General features: G+C 40.6%; 1 protein-coding gene across 1 annotated transcript in view; it reads right to left on the reverse strand.

Annotated features, from left to right (window-relative positions):
- Positions 1-16,691, reverse strand: part of trrap (transformation/transcription domain-associated protein) — a 72,778-nt gene that overhangs the window by 19,152 nt on the left and 36,935 nt on the right. The window contains exons 49-63 of the mRNA XM_068305315.1: positions 16,559-16,680; positions 13,329-13,542; positions 12,948-13,127; positions 12,619-12,765; positions 12,117-12,236; positions 10,236-10,523; positions 9,979-10,116; positions 9,638-9,750; positions 8,833-8,968; positions 6,869-7,060; positions 5,090-5,285; positions 4,292-4,410; positions 4,045-4,191; positions 2,537-2,637; positions 375-576 (exon numbers count right to left, since the gene is read on the reverse strand). Coding sequence (XP_068161416.1) covers positions 375-576; positions 2,537-2,637; positions 4,045-4,191; positions 4,292-4,410; positions 5,090-5,285; positions 6,869-7,060; positions 8,833-8,968; positions 9,638-9,750; positions 9,979-10,116; positions 10,236-10,523; positions 12,117-12,236; positions 12,619-12,765; positions 12,948-13,127; positions 13,329-13,542; positions 16,559-16,680 — 2,415 coding nt within the window. The remainder of the gene's footprint in view (positions 1-374; positions 577-2,536; positions 2,638-4,044; positions 4,192-4,291; positions 4,411-5,089; positions 5,286-6,868; positions 7,061-8,832; positions 8,969-9,637; positions 9,751-9,978; positions 10,117-10,235; positions 10,524-12,116; positions 12,237-12,618; positions 12,766-12,947; positions 13,128-13,328; positions 13,543-16,558; positions 16,681-16,691) is intronic.

The following is a 16,691-nucleotide window of genomic DNA, read 5'->3' on the forward strand; positions in this document are numbered from 1 at the left end:
TTCACTCTGCCATCGATCTGCTTCAGGAACCCATTCACACAGTCTACTGCCGGACTGTAATCGATCAAATTACTGCTCTCTGTTAGTAACTGGGGCAGACTGAATGGGGAAAAAAATATTGCCTTTCTTCTCATCAGCACCAATAATACATAAGTTGGATGGAGCCTGGAAAAAGTGACCTTATCTGAAAAAAAAAAATGCCTGAATGAGGTTAATGATTTTATAGAAACAGGGATTAGTTGCAGGAGTAGTTGATGCTTGTTTCAGAGAAAAAAGTAAAGAACACCTGAAGACAAGACACAAACAAACAAACAAACAAACAGTGACGATGTCATTATTAGTATTTTACAAGACGATTCCACCATCGTTATCACCTTTGCTAGGTATTTGCGGGACTTGCTCTCGTTTTGGTGGCGGCAGGCATGGAGATAGCATGTGATGGCGGAGACCCCCAAGTGGAGCTGGCGATCCTTGACGAAGATATTCTCCAAGTAGTCGCCCCACATGGCCCAGGCCTTCACCAAGACATCATGCATCTGTACAGCTGCTGAAAACGCCTTGTTGGCCTCCTCTGACCTGGAGCAATGAAGAAGAGGAGGTGAAGAAAGTTAGAGACTGAGGGGCAGATTTGGGGTGGCATAGAATTGTCAAGGGCAAGTGAATTAACTGAGGTAGCTGGAGGAGGAGGAAAGGATGTAGACGAGTAAATGGGGGAAATAGATAGCAGACAGTGAGGGGAACTGAAAGTGGAGGAGTGAGGGCTGAGTGAGATTAATGCGATACAAATGGAGGGAGCACAACAGGGGTGAAAGAGGGAGTTTGAAACAATATGATGTCATACTCTGAAATATTTACTACACATCAATAAGCACCATATTTCATTTTCTGTAGTCTTCGAATTCAACATTAAAAAGTAAGAATTTAAACGGGAATGAATTAATGTCACCCAGGGTTCAGGCTTTTTGCTATAATGTAATAGGTGTTATGAGCCGAACTCTATCATACTGTGTGGATCAATCCATTTAATACTGGGTGACAAATAAGCTCAACATCTTCCTATTTTATCAGAAATACCAGAGCTGCAGCAAGGTAAGAAAAAAAAACTCAGCGTAATGGCTATATTTATCTGTACACAAATACAGTGACCGTGAAGAGCATCACTACAGCTTAGGAAAATCTGCAGGCTGATAAACTTGAAAATCCTTGAGATTTTTTTATCCAGTTACTGCAATCGAACAGTCACACTTTGAGCATTCTATTTAGTTGCTGTTAAAGAGCAGCCGTGGAAAATAGACAGGTGAAATCTGACAGGACCCCCCTACACATTTTGAATGCACCATTTATGCTGACAGGGAAATATATTCTGAATCATCAGCTGTTTTCACCACAACCAAGTGGCTGCTAACCACTCGTTGGCACGCTCTCTGAATACATTTCACGCACCTTTCAGCCTTTGATTAATAAATAAGATGCAAGAAGCACCCAAGAAGCATCACCCTGCAGTCAAAACAAGGAGACAGGTCTGTCAATGAAAAAGCCTCACTGAGTAACAGTCGGGAAACGGATCTCCATTTTCGGAGTGCTTCCAAAACTACTCTCCCACTTACTTGCAGCGAAAATGTCTCCCAAACCAATCAATTAAAATGTGTTATTATAAAATGCAGTTGGCATGTGATTAAGAAATAGGAGCTTGATTGCTATGGGAGTAGGAGCTGAAGAACCCCCTGTAATACTTAATGGGGTTCGCCTCAGTCACTTTGCTAGTGTTAAAGTATATTAACAGTTTCTACTATACAGCTCAACAGGAGCACAGGCACCCGATGGAATGTCAGATCTATGACACCCATTTAATTGAATGATCCCAAAATCCTCACCACATATGGCTGCACGCACACACAGACACACACACACACACACACACACACGCACACATACAAACACCCCCCAAAAAATCCCCTCTACAAATCCCTAGCCCCCACTCCGCTGTTAATTCTCCCCTGACGTAGGGGGGGACTTAATGATTGCAATAAACCCTGCTGAGGTGGAGGCAAGTTCTGCTGATCCCAGAGATTCTTGCAAATTGCTTAGAGTTAATTATTGAGCTGCATATACATTTAATAAACCTTCCTAAATTTGTCTTTCACCCCTCAGGACACCGTGCCACATCAAAGATGACAGCTGAAAGTGGGTGCTGACGGGGTGTTACAGAATGTGGCAGTGGGTATCCAGCAATGCATTTAGAGCACACTCCATGTTCCACACGCAATCCCTGCAGCTAAAAACACATTACTGTCACATGTCACATACTGATGACAAATATGTACATTAATATCTTAGCCACGTCTCATGATAAAATTACTTCAGTTGTGTCAGCTTGGGGTGGAAAGTACAGATTAAGTATGACTGACAGACACCCCTAGGATACAGAAGGATGTTTTAGGTTTCAAACAAACAAAATAATAGATGGGTGAGTGAGCTAAATCTAAAGTTGGCAACAAAGTGACAAAAACTGGAGGTGGATCGCTTTTGGACTTACTTGTTGATCTGAGCCAGGAACATGCCCTTTAAAGCGTAGAACTCAGCCGTCATCTCCTTGGTGAAATACTTCAAGTTGGTCGACTCTATCACCTCCAAACCCTAACAGATGGGAAGAGAATAAGGCAAGCTTGACTTCAAAACAAACTTCCGTAAGGAAACTTTTCATAGAGACAAGGCCATAATCACAGGTGAAAAACAAACAAACCTCTCAGTGTTCATTAACAACTAAGAAAAGGTGTTAAAAGAACTAAACTTCCATTATGGTGAGCCTGTGATTAGGTGTCCCCTATGTACTGCTGTGACAAACGATGTGTAGCAGGAAAGAGAGACAGAGAGAACCAGAGAAGAATAGATAGAAAAGAGAAAGAAAGAGAGAAGAGTGTCTACTGGCACTTTTAATGACTTGTGGTGCGGTGAAGTGCTTCTATTAATCAGAGTGCTCCATGGGCTTAAGAGCAAACTCCTGAGTTATGACCTGTTAGAAGTCCTGCTACTATAACTTGTCGCCTAGAGCCACCCCAAACATGTCGTGCTCTTACTATTTTCTACACACAAAATACCACAAACTATGCCTTCAGCCACTGCTAACAGAAATCAAACTGAGTATTTAATTTGCACAAAATGTACCAACGGTGTTGTATTTCAGCAGAGGCCAGCCTATTACATTCTGGAGCTTTGCCACGACACAAAGCTCCTGCAGCTGCATTGTGGCGCAGGTGTTACATGGGTACGATACATCATTTTCTCATGGCACATAATTAGGGTTTTTCTCTTTATGAAGAATGACTTTGCCAATAAGTTCTTTTTTGAGTTACAAGCTAAAACAATAAAGTTTATGTTTTCTAATACAAATAAGAGTCACTGTGACCAAGACCAAGACATTAGTTAACACTGAAACTTGCTATACAGTAATCCCTCGCATATTCGCGCCTTAAGATGCCCGGCTTCACCTCATCGCGGATTTTTAGTAGGTAGTCACGTGATACCGTATGCACATTCTATTGGCTAGCAGCATCCGGAAGTGCGCTGCGTTCCAAGGCTCATGGAACGCAGCGCACTTCCGTCTATTAAAATACACACTTAGAAGCGCTTTAAACAGTTGATAAGTGAGGGAAAAGGTAATACATATAAGGTGGTTTATTATCAGTATGGGAGGGTTCATAAATATCGTGGAATTTTGCTATTTGCGGGTGGTCCTAGAACACATTAACCGCGAGTAACGAGGGATAACTGTATTTTTAATTATGGGCAGAGCTCTGACCAATAATTGTACAGCTCATATTCACTGACATTACACTAGTTATGTGCTTGTAAATCTTACAGTAATACCAAAACAACTTTTGTTTCAAGTTTCACCAAGATTTCAGATTTCAAAAAGGTTTTCGGAAGACTAAAAAACATGTTTTTGATTCTTAAATGCATCATTACTGACAGCAAAGGTTAAATAATAAATATGCAATTGTTTTTCTATAATGTTAAGTATGCTCTACAGATTCCCATTCCTACCTGCATGCACTCATTCTTGCCCATTACGCCTGCCAGCTGCAAATAACATTTGACCTGCTGTCTGATCTTCTGGAAGCAGTCGACAATAGGTACTGTAGGGATGGTGTGGATGCGACTAAGGATGTCCAGAGCCACATTTACCAAACCCTGTGGAAATAACAGGAGACAAACCAATGACACATTAATCACAAAGACAATGAAAAAAGAGCAAATCCTTGAAAAACAATGTTGAAACCCAACCACGTACCTGCTTCCGTCCTATCTTGCCGTACTGAATAATAGCAGAAGCCGAGGCGTGAACTCCCAACATGGCATTGTTGTTGTTTGGATCATGCTGTGTGTTTGTCTCATATGCCGTCACAATGGCTGTGGACAGACAAATAATAGCTTAACAATTTCAGAAAAAACTGATTTTTTCGTTCAGTATAATTTTAAATATATACATTACTGATCTTCTAACATTCTGAGAACTCAGCTGTCATAATGGAGGGGGCGGCACTGGGGACATTAACACACTTAACAGTAAATGAGCCGTGGTGGTGGATTTCATTAAGAAAATTCCATTTCAGTTTAGGTTATCCAAAGTTTGAAGCCTGTCACGTACAAACGAGGTACAATTTATTGGTGTGTGTGCTGCACAACCAGCACTATCATTATATAGTGCCTCACGGTGAAAGCTGGACCTCAAGTTGCTTGAGACATCACATTTTGCAGTGGCTGCCTCTTTGTATGGGTTCAAAGTCACCGCAGGAGAGAGCTGAGCACTAAGCAAGCTCAATGAGTGTGCGTGTCCTGCAGGCGGAGGGCTTCAGCACCACATTTGGACATGTGCAGAGATCCTGAGGGGTTTCTGGACATCATGGCCTGTAACAGGAGACCCTTTCCTGGAACTAAGAAATCTAAGCAGCCATCTCAGAGTAAGTCTGCCTAAGAGCATAATCCTGGAATATAATGTGTAAAACATCCTGCTTGTGCACATAAATAAGGTGTCTTTCACTGCCAATGGTGTCAAACCTGACAGGTCTGTGGGGAGTGAGTGTCATACCTTGGTAGTGATGCTGGCGCCACATGAAGATGCTGCTCCAGTGAGACAGGTCATCAGAAACGATAGGCAGTCGGTTCCTCCAGGTTTTCACCACAGTCTTCATGTCGTGGAGGCTGGTGTTCCGGCCCAGATTAGCCGGCTGAAGCCCTGCATTAATCTGGGCCGCCTCTTGAAGCTCAATGATCTGCTGTGCTGCCTAGGAGAGCATTAAGTAAAACAAAACTATTAATACTTCATAGTCACTCAGTATCAAAAAGTCTCTCGACCAATCTGAGTTGACTCCTCGTTCGTAAAACTTGACAGCAGATAACAAATCGTCAAGTAGGGGTTTTTTTGTGTGTGTCAATTTGGTTCCCAGGTCTGCGTGTCATCAACGTTGGATTGGCTCCATTCAACACATACAGTTTAACTTTGTTGCCAAATTTCCTGCTTAGTTTATCCTGCTTAACTCTCCTTTTTTTTAAAAATTTGATGTAATTTGTAACAGATCAGATCTTTAAAAAACAGGAGTAAGAAGCAAAGGCTTAAATGAATTTTAAAAAATTGGATATTCTTGAGGCATAGACAGATTTGTCAAAAAACTTTTTTTTTAAAAATTCAACACTCCCTTGTTCGTTTTGTCAAAATGACCGGTCACGCTTATCTGAATATATGAAAGGTATTAGGAATACAGGCTGGCAGGATTTTTTTTTTAATGCTGCTAAAACTCATTTGATGTGGATAATCATTATGTCTCCCTGCATTACTCAGCTAATCTGGTCCCATACGGGAAAGAAAAAGGATGAGGAGATGGGAAAATATGAGTGATAATCAAGGACTTCTATCTCATTCCATGAAAAAAATCCTCATTGATTGACCCGCAGCTGCTTTGTGAACATATAATCAATCATTCCATTATAAGTACTCATCAATCAATATTAATGTCAAACCCCATAATCGATTGCGTTGGTGATAATCCATTGATCGTCAGTCACTGCTAAGCGTAGGGATTTGATGATAAGTTGATTCAAATGGTATTTGAGCCCTACAGTTTTTGCAGAGACTGTGCTTCTCATTTTCCAAGGCTCATGGAGTCGTGAATATGGGATATAGGGTTTGGAATAGAGATTTACAACAGGCCGCTTGGCTGGGTAGTTGAATAAATAGCTTGTTTTCCCTTGGCTAGGGTAAATAATTGGACTGCAAATATGCAAGCTATCCCCACTCCCCACAATGTGTATGTGCGTGCACACATACACACACGAACACTAGTTGCCCAGTTCAAATATCCATTTTGAAAAGATAAATGTAGTGAATCAGAGCGGTGCTGAAGACTTAACCTCCCTGCTCCGAAATCAAATCTCTCAAAACAAAATAAATTAGGCGGTACAATATTTCTCACAATTACCCGTTAATATCAGTTGATGGCCCATTTCTAACCTTCATTCAGGCCATCCCATTCATCATGTAAATGTATTTCTGCTGCAGGTATTTAATCAAATGGTATCTGATGGCAGGGAAGTAATTAAAGCCATTCTAAATGAACTCTCTTTCTTCTCTTCCTCCTCTCCCAGTGTCCGACCCATTCTCTTCACCCTCTATCTTTTCAGTTTCCATTACCTTGGACTTAATTTTTGTTTTTCCTACATCTCTGCATCACTCTGTTGTAAAATTTGGTAGAAACAAAGACTTTTAAATGTTTATTTTTTAATGGTATTGTGAACTATGCGTCTAAATTTTACGAAGTACAATGAGAGGGAGAAGAGACTATTATTACCCCAACGACTCTTGCATACTGACCTGCAGCAGTGGTGTGTGCACATGGGAAACAATGTGAGGCAGCCTCCTCCATTCACGAATGGCCAGGCTGGAGGCCATTTCCACCAGCCGCTCTATGAAGTTGAGCTGCTGCTCCTCCGGGTGACAGATGGCCAGATAGCCACGATGCATGTTCACCTTCCAGGCCATTTCCTTAGGACAGCTCAGTTCCACCTGGAAATTCATGCGGAATAATCAGCTCCACTTTTAACATCAATTTGTCATAGAAAATGCTTTTAACACACAACTGAGAGAGGTACAAATGTGGGATCCTCTCACTAAAGGATAACTACTGCTCACTATCAGATTGTCTGGTGTACCGTGTACAAATAATAAGAGATCCGTGCAGGTTTGGGCTAGTTTTCTTTTACATTCAGCATATACAGTATGTAGTCTGATTTCTCATTTCTCTATTAAATCAATCCATCTTTGTGCTATTTATGTCATTTTATGCTGTGAAGCAATCCACAATTTGTCTTATAAAATTCATACCGACAGCACACAGGATAAAATATTTATGTGTTATAAAAAATATATTGAGAATATTAAAGTACAGAGAAAGCTGGCAATCTCCAAATGGATATCTGGTGTAAGGTAATAAAACGGAGCTTTTTTTGCTTTCCCAGAAGGGCACACCCATGCAGATGAATCCTGTCAGAATCGACATAGAGAAGATAAAGATTTCGGCCTGAAACATAAAACTGTAATCATGTATTTTTCTTTTGGGAACATTTAACTCACAGCAGCATTTAGTTGCATCTAAGATGAATTTGAGATTGGTGTTATATTGTTTAGAAACCGATATGTAGTTTATGGAAGACTGTTGTCCTTGTAAAATGCAGCGCTTAAATGCTATACAACACTGTTTGAAATCCTCTGAATTACAGCAGGAAGTTGATGCAAATGACTAATCACCCAGACGAGATATGAAAGAGGAGGAGATGAAGGTCCAGCCATTGATTAAAACCGATGAACCAACACTGAAACAGCCATCAAGAGAAGCCTGCTGTTTCAAACCAGCAGATTGAAGTTGTCTTTAAACGTGCATGTGAGAAAGAGGAAATAAGATAAATTCAAAAACTGGAAGATATAAAAAAACATTAGGGCGGGAGTGCAGGTGTATATTTGTGTCTCCTGCTGTTAGAGAAAATTAAAGTGATTGGTGCATTTATAACGTGTGATAGTTGATGAATATCCTGGAGAAAGGTCCACACTTATCAAAAGCCAGCTTTAATTGAAAGAAGGGATATTTGGTCTCTGAGGTTGGAAGCAGTGAGCAGGTAAGTGACCGAAAGCCTTGCTGTTTTCCCCCACCATAAAATAACCCCTAACAGATCCTGGAAGATAATTCACGCATCTGACTGTCGTACTTATCAGTCTCCATCATGTCGGTTGAAGCAGAAAAAGAGAGAATAGTAAAGGAAAAAAAACATGCAGGGAAGAAGAAGCTGGGGATGTTACAGACAAAAGAGAGAAATGGGTACACACAGGAGGGAAGGAATGAAACAGAGGAAGGGATGTGGCGGAGCCGGGGCTGCCGTCCAGACAATTTAATTAGGTGTCACCTTAGGACAGAGTGGCTCAATGGATTAGTTCCAAGTCTCCTTGAAAGAGCAAAGCAGGAGTATTTGTTATGTGTCAGGTGCTATCGCATGCTCGCCACCCGTCTACACTTAGGCAACATTAGGCCAATAAATTAACAGGGCAAACAGCTGAACTGCGTTTCCACAGCTTTACAGCGAGCGCTCCCATTCTCCCGTGGGTGTAAAGGGGGACCGGACCGTTTCAATACCATGTTACTATACTTCAAACAAACATGAGGTTTGAGCCTCACACCAGGAATGAAAGGAAATCAAACTAGTGTGGATTTAAAATAGTGTGGAGGTGTGAGTTAATGCATTAAAAAACCCACTCATTAACTTATTTTTACATGGAGACACCCTTACCTGCACCAAAGCTTCCTTCATAGCAGCCCAATTGGAAACCCTCCAGGCACACTCGAGCATGAGATATGGGTTGGAGTGGCCTTTACATTGACCATACTCCGTCAGCGGCTCCCATTGGTTCAGTTCTTTAGAACAGCTGAACATGAAGACAAAAGAAATGGAAAGGATGGGAAAATTGAATCAAATCATTGTTTTAAAGTTGTTGCAATGCTAATTAACATTACAGTGATTCAAATGTATCTGCTCGTTTCTTAAGATAACCTATATAAATATTTTTCTCTCTTTAATGTTTTTATTTTAAATAATTATTTGCATGGTGGAATATACCTAATACTGGGTTAAAATACACCAAACATTGCTATTATTAAACACTACTATTTTTAAAACAGAACAAGCAGAGACAGTCAATCCTTCAGTGAGGTGACTTAGTCAACCACAACCGTGGTGAGTTTTTATCTAGATTTAAATCAGATATATCACGATAAAAGTTCCTAACAGAAATTCCTCTGTCAACCGATACGTATTTTCAGCCAGAAGCCATACGACATATGAATTTTATAGGATACAGAAATTGAGTTTTTGATATTGTAATACTGTTCCTTAATACTCTGCTGTATAGTTTGTGAGATAAATGGAATAAAGATTATCTGGTTTATAAAATCAAGCAGTGCACAGCATATATATGAAGGTATTAAAGTAAAAGCAATAATTTGCTGTGGGTTTGTGTACTGCTGACTCTCTCTATGTGTAAGACAAACTACATTTTTTGATAAAAAAATAAAAAATTGTGTTCCAGAAAGCTTACCGTATCCAGTGGTCCTCCCAGAGCTGGTACTCAGGGAAGATGGCTGCAGACACATTGCTTCTCTCATGTTCTTTTCTAGCCTTCTCCATCGCTTTCTCATAGCTGTCCTGAGCCTGAACAAATGACATGTGGCAGTTAGAGTACAAGCCGGTTGACGCTTTTTTTAAGTGATTGTCAGTGAAACATATTGTCTGACCTCACTAACACAAATGAAATGAACAAAATATTATAAAACACCTTTCAGAAACACAAATTACTGTACATCTTCGTTTTGTTTTGGCTAGGTTTCTTTACAGCACGGTGAACCCAGTAAAAAAAAAAAAAGGCCAACTTTCTTTCACCTGTTCGAAGAAGCCGTGCTGCTCGTAGGCGATGGCTGTGGCAGTCTCAGGAAACTTGCACCTTTTCTGCCAAAGGCCGGCCCACATGTCCTCTTCTTGAAGGAGAGAGTAGAGTTCTGCTAGGGAGTCTAAAATCTCCTATCAAGAAGGGAAAGAAATTGTATTGTATGATACCGAATTAGCCTTAAGATTGACAATTCTCAGGTTAAAGTTATTGATATCGTTAATACTGATCTATCAAAAATGAAACTCATTACCTGTTGAGGTGGTGTGATGCTCTCCTGTTCGTAAAACTCAGTACTTTGTTTGGGTTTGCTGTGAAGACTGAGGCCCTTTTCAAAAGCCTGCTGTTCCAGCATTAGAGTAGAGCGTAGCCAGAGGTTGTGTGTCTTGCCCAAGTATTTCAACACACAAGGACGGATGGGGATAGGAGGCACACACTGGGACATGGCCTCCACAAAGCAGTTCAGAGCGCTGGGCTGACAGTCCCTCTGGGCCTGGTGGCTGCCGCTGCACAGGAAAGGACTCATTTCTCCTGACAATGCCTGGAGAGGGGAAAGAGCTCATAAAACTACCCATTTACACTTACGCAGCAGTGCACTGATATAGAATATTGATGTAGGCATTCTGTTGCATGTATGTCATGTAATATGTGGTGTTTTTTCAATAAAAGAGCAGGAAAAGAGGAGCAGTGGAAAAAGGTGACATGATTGGTAAGGGAAAAACGGCAAAAAAGCTATATGACCGACCCGGTTACTGAAACTCAATACATCTGTGACTGATACAAGTGAATTACAACTGAATTTTCTTGGAAAGTTGTGATTTTATGAAATAAAATACATTTAAAAATAATATTGGAAAGTGATGACTAACATTTAATGTTTAAATTAAGGTGTTTGTCACTTTTAGGGAAATGCAAATCTTTGAGGAAAGTGTTTCAAAGTGAACCGAGATGCTCTCTTCAGTCATCGCCTGTTTATACACCAGTGGAATGGGTTTTGAATGCGAGTATGGGTTAATGCTCTGAAAACCACACACACACACAAAAAAATGATGCATCAGTAATGAATATATTTTCGCTGCCTATTGACAGACCGGAATAATCTACGCCTTGATGGTCACTGTAATTAGGCTTGTGGCAGAGAAGATCATTAAATGAATAGTACTAAATTTTTTCTGAAAAGCAATATGCCTTTCCATCATTCCCATGTAATAATCAGCCTACAGTTATAAATCCTAAGCACCAGTGATGACTCTATTTATCCCATTAATTGATATAGTGTACTAGTGACAATAAATACAGGGCTGGTGCCGGCATCGGGATAAACACACGTGACATATTTGTGACTTCATGTCTGTCGCAGGAAAAAAAAAATCATCATTTGAAACCATTTTTCTATTGATTGCATCTTTCAGATGGTTAAGAGTTCAATCACTTCAAATCAAGGTCTTTCAATGAGTCTCAAACTACTCTAAATGCATCTGGTTCGTTAAACTCATTATAGTTTTCCTCCTTCAGCTTTCTCGTTTCCATATTTAGCATAAAAGAATCTGTCCTCATTAAGTATAATTGCACATTTTGAGAGAGAAATGGGATAGCCAAGGTCAGAGTAACAGTCTGCTTACTAACGTCATTGATAAGATACAGAAAAGACTGTGGGGGTGGGAAAGTGCATGCAGCCCATTCCCACACGGCCTTTTCCAGGTAAAAATGTTAAATCATTATTGCGCCATGCTGTCCTACATATATTAGGGAGATAGATACGGGGTGGGGTTATTGTTGTTCCACCTGTGAGCCATCAGTAGTGGTAGTGAGAGGGCTAAGTAAGCATTTTTGCACTTATTCAGTGCAAAAATGTCTTCTAACTGGGGTGTGGATGCTCCTTACTCTCCAAGCAAAGGATGAGATCAACGACCAACAAGGAAACAGGAAGGAAGGAAATATAAATAATTGTATTTGCAAACTTGCAGAATATGGGCATGCTATCTAAAATTAGTTCATTCACGCCTTTGAATGCGTAGATTATTTGTTTTTATATATACATGGCTGTCGAATACGCATATAAAACTGGACATTCCTTACATGGTGCGTCTCTGTTCTGGGTGTAACCAGACAGACGCTAATGCGTTGTACTCACATGCTGCTGCCTGTCAGAGAGGATCTTCCAGAGGCGAGGGAAGAGCTGAACCCAGGTCCTTTCAGCCAGCGGTGTAGAGATATGACAAAGCTGGACCAAAGCATTCAGAAGTGCCCCCGTCTAACAAAGCAGGAAAAAATGACAGCAACCAACTCAGCAAAGAAGTCATGTTCTATGGGATCAAGAACGGAGCTGGTTCACTATCCTATAGTCCAGTTAATTGTTCGACTAATGTCCCAGATCATAATCTGTCCCTGATTTTATAGCAACAGCAGAATAATAATCCTTGTGGATCTTGAAAAAGCTTCTGCCTGAGATAAAGTGATTCAAAAATATAATGAAGTTCAACACCTCACAGTCCTTGCACTTAATATTGTCAGCGGTACCCCCCGGGTAATCAGGGCCATTAATGAAAATTATTCAGCATAATGGTTAGATATATCTTTCCACTCAACTTGGTTCAAATCCACTTGCACAGTGGTTTCAGAAGGACAAATGTTACCTTGACTTCTCGAAGTGAGTCGAGGAACTTGTCATGACGGTTAGTGAGCATGTGTAGCTGGTTGCCTGCATCTCTCTCGGCCTGTTCCTTACTCTTTGGGATGGCGGTCTGGTCACCTGGTGCTAGCTCTATGTCTATCTCCACCTCCTGTCGGAATGTACGAGACAACAGGAGGAAAAGCTATAGGGGGTTTGACATCCGTGACACTCATTTTAGAAAACTACATTTAAACCAAGAGGAGGTTACATGTTTCATAGCTAATACCAATTTCACTAAGAAGACAATGTTAATGTAAATTATGCAAGGGACTCTCCTGAATTGTGACCTACCTCCTCTTTGGTCTCACTGTTCTCTCTTTCTCGCGGCTCCTGCTTGACATGTGTTGCCATGGCGAAGGCAGCGCGGTCATGACTGTCTGCCAGGTTAATGACATTTGTAATAGACGGCAGCATGGACCCCTGGCAGCTGGTGCCAATGATGGTGTTCCGTTCACACACTGCAAGCAGCAGCTACCAATCGCATACACACACACACAAGGAAAACAAATGCACAATACGGTTATTGACGGTGAATGTGATGGCAAGCGATAGATGAATCAAGAAGACGACTCTTGAAACTTAGAGGACAGATATGTTTAATGCATCAGCAATATGTTATTTTAAATGCTGGAGGAAAAGCCTGCTGAGTGATCAAAGCAGCACTTGGTTTACCTCTATGCACTGTTTTATCCAGAAGTGGCTGCCCATGGCCTCCCAGTTCTGAGAGCAGCAGATGTAGAGAAGCCTTTCATAGACGCGTCGCTTCATGGAGCTGTCGAACACCTCAAAGAACTTGGCCCTGATTAGTGGCTGAGAGCATCGAAGCCCTGAGAGGAAAGCTGGCTCCAGCTTGGATGTTATGTCACTTCCTGACAGACTCTCATCCCTGTGTAATGGAATGAACACAACATTCACATCACTGAGCCTATATGGCTCTAATCCATTTGAATTCAATCACTTGTGAAAGGCGAATACACACATTTTTTTGACAATGAAATATTGAAGTAAGAACATCTGTTGTGACCTTTTGTCTCAGTTAGTTAGGCGTGTTGCACTTATAGTGGCATCCAACTACAAAGATGTACTGACAGTCAGACATGCAGATAACACTAAAACATGTGGGGCATTTCTTCCATTCATAAGTAGAAGTGGAGCCACGTAAGAGTGACAAATGTGTTGTGGCATTTCTTATTTGCATCATTGTTTTCTTTCATTTAGCTACAGCTACTCACAAGTGAAGGCACTTATGACACATATGGGGAAGCATTTGAAAATCTAAAACTCCCCCTTACTATCAGGAAAATAGTAGAGTAGCACTGCTTGTTCACAACAAATGGGTGTGAATAACTAGGAACAATAAGATCTGTAGTTTACAAGTGAGGGGATTTATTAAGGGGCTGTCGCACTTATCAAATGTAGGATATGTGCCTTCAACGATTGTAATCCCTCATCAGAGAATAATAAATTGTTCAGCTAATAACAGGAAAAGGAACCAGTCTAGGATGTAACTACTGTAACCTGATACAAGCTTCTTGATCACTGTAAGCAAAAACACTTTGATGAGCAGAAAATGCAACTTTAAAGAAACACGAAAAGCGTATGGTCCCTAATGAGTCGTTTATTTCTAAACCAAAACCTCGCCAACAATCTTCAGAGCTGGCAAGATACCTGCAGTAAAATACATAAAACCTGCTGAAAGTGCCAGTAACACAAAGAATGGCAGCCAAATGTAACTGTAAGTATAGCTGTGATTATATAATCTTCCAACTTGGAAGATGAAACCATAGCAACCATGCTTTTGAGGGGCTTCAGCAAAAAGAAAGCTGGATATCTTCTAACATCTTTATACTATGTATAGTTTATGTATCATCATGTGTGTGCGAGAATCAGGAAGACTGAAAAAAACCATGGTTAAGTTTGTTCCATTCAACTCTGCTGTTGCAATTACAGTATTTCCCACACTATAAGACGCACTGGACTATAAGGCGCACCTTCAACAAATGACCTATTTTAAAACTTGTTTTCATACATAAGACGCACTTGGATTATAAGGCGCACTGTCAGTTTTTGAGAAAATTAAATCCTTTTAGGTGCACCTTATAGAAGCAGAAGATGTTCACTTATAGTGCCAATATTCTCTAAGTAGCGGCACGACACTCACACCGTGGCAACAAATTAAGATGATTTGAACAATTTTTTTGTTTACTCCTGCTGGTTGCATTTATACTTTTTTTAAAGAATTCCTACATCAAAATGATAATACGTGCCTTACAGTTAACTGTAACCTTGTATTTCTGTTCAAATGTAAAATTAATTTTAAGTACCAAGAATGAGTAAAATGCGCAACCAATCCTGGTTTGGTATTAAGGTACTTTTTAAACATACGGCAGGCAGGACGGAAGGATTCCCACCATATTCGATGAAGAGAAAGTAAATCTGGTAGCACCGTTCAAACACAAGGTGCCAGTATGTTTAAACAGCGATGTCATTGAGCACTAAGGAGCACTGAAGTGTGAGGAGATGGCAGTTAACACTAAAATATTGGGTGGAATCGAGTATCTCTGACGCGGAGGCTCCTGTGATAGTAAAGCACTAACGGTCACGCATTACACACTTAAATAACAAATGTCATCATTTCTACATCTTCCTGCTGCAAGGAATGGGCCCCCGGGGCTCGATTCGCTTAACAGAAGGAGAGGGGGAAGAGGGGATGAAAGAGACAACAAAGGCGAGGCTACCCCAGCTGCATATTGCCCCTATTTTCACAATTCTCTTCATCACACATTGTTCTGGCACAGCTGCTTTATCATTCCATTATAATTAGTTGCTGTCCATCACAGCTTTATGGCTCGTTTCAAAATGTTTTGGCATGTAGAACAGATGGGACGGAGGGATAGAGGGTACATTTACTGATTAAATGTGTGTGTGTGTGTGTGTGTGTGTGTGTGTGTGTGTGTGTGTGTGTGTGTGTGTGTGTGTGTGTGTGTGCGTGTGACAGAACGACAAAGCGAGCCATGTTTTGATGAATAGTGAGCAGTTAGACAGTTTATCCCGCTGGCCTCCACCTGCTGCGTGTCCTATCACTAAGTACTGACTCTACTGTATCCCTCTGAAACACCCGGGTACATTACCTTTCTCCCCCACTACCTACTGCCCTTCTGACCCCTTCTGTTCAATCGACTGTCAAACTACAGCTTCCATAGTTTTAGGAGACTCAGAGCCCATTGCACCGATGGAAATGGTCAATCTTTCACTATTCTTAGGTCAATCCTTTAAAATTACAGTACTGGATATATGTATGTGTATATGTATGTATGTGTATGATATATATATGTATGATATATGTATATATATATATATGATATGTATATGTATATATATGTATGTATATATATGTATATATGTATGTAGATATGTATATGTATATATATATGATATATGTATGATATATGTATGTGTACAGTACTGGATATATGCAATTTCCTCCGGGATTAATAAAGTATCTATCTATCTATCTATCTATCTATCTATCTATCTATCTATCTATCTATCTATCTATCTATCTATCTATCTACTTTTCAAACTATAAGGTGCACCTAAAAGCCTTTAATTTTCTCAGCAACTGACAGTGTGCCTTATAATCCAGTGCACCTTATATATGGAAAAAGTTTTAAGATATGCCACTCATTGAATGTGCGCCTTATAGTACGGCTCACTGGTCATCACACATTCTACTGTCTGTTTATTCCCCCTTTTCATTTTTCCTTTATTCTTTGATAAACCTCCCGTCTCTCCGGCACCACAGACTCCTGACCTCCATCCTTCAGGGTTAAGAGGAATGCAAGGACAGTAAGGTCTCGTTGTTACAGCCATTTGGCCATGTGATAAATGGCGGTAATTACCTGTAGACGTAATTAACGAGATCCAAGAACTGGGCGTTTAACTCAAGTTCGTCGGGAAAACGCTTCTCTATGTAGGTCATCATCTTCACCAGCAGGATGGACTTCTCACGCAAATTGGGCATCTGCAGTGAAG

The sequence above is a fragment of the Antennarius striatus genome, chromosome 21, assembly GCF_040054535.1.
Source record: "Antennarius striatus isolate MH-2024 chromosome 21, ASM4005453v1, whole genome shotgun sequence".
NCBI lineage: Eukaryota > Metazoa > Chordata > Actinopteri > Lophiiformes > Antennariidae > Antennarius > Antennarius striatus.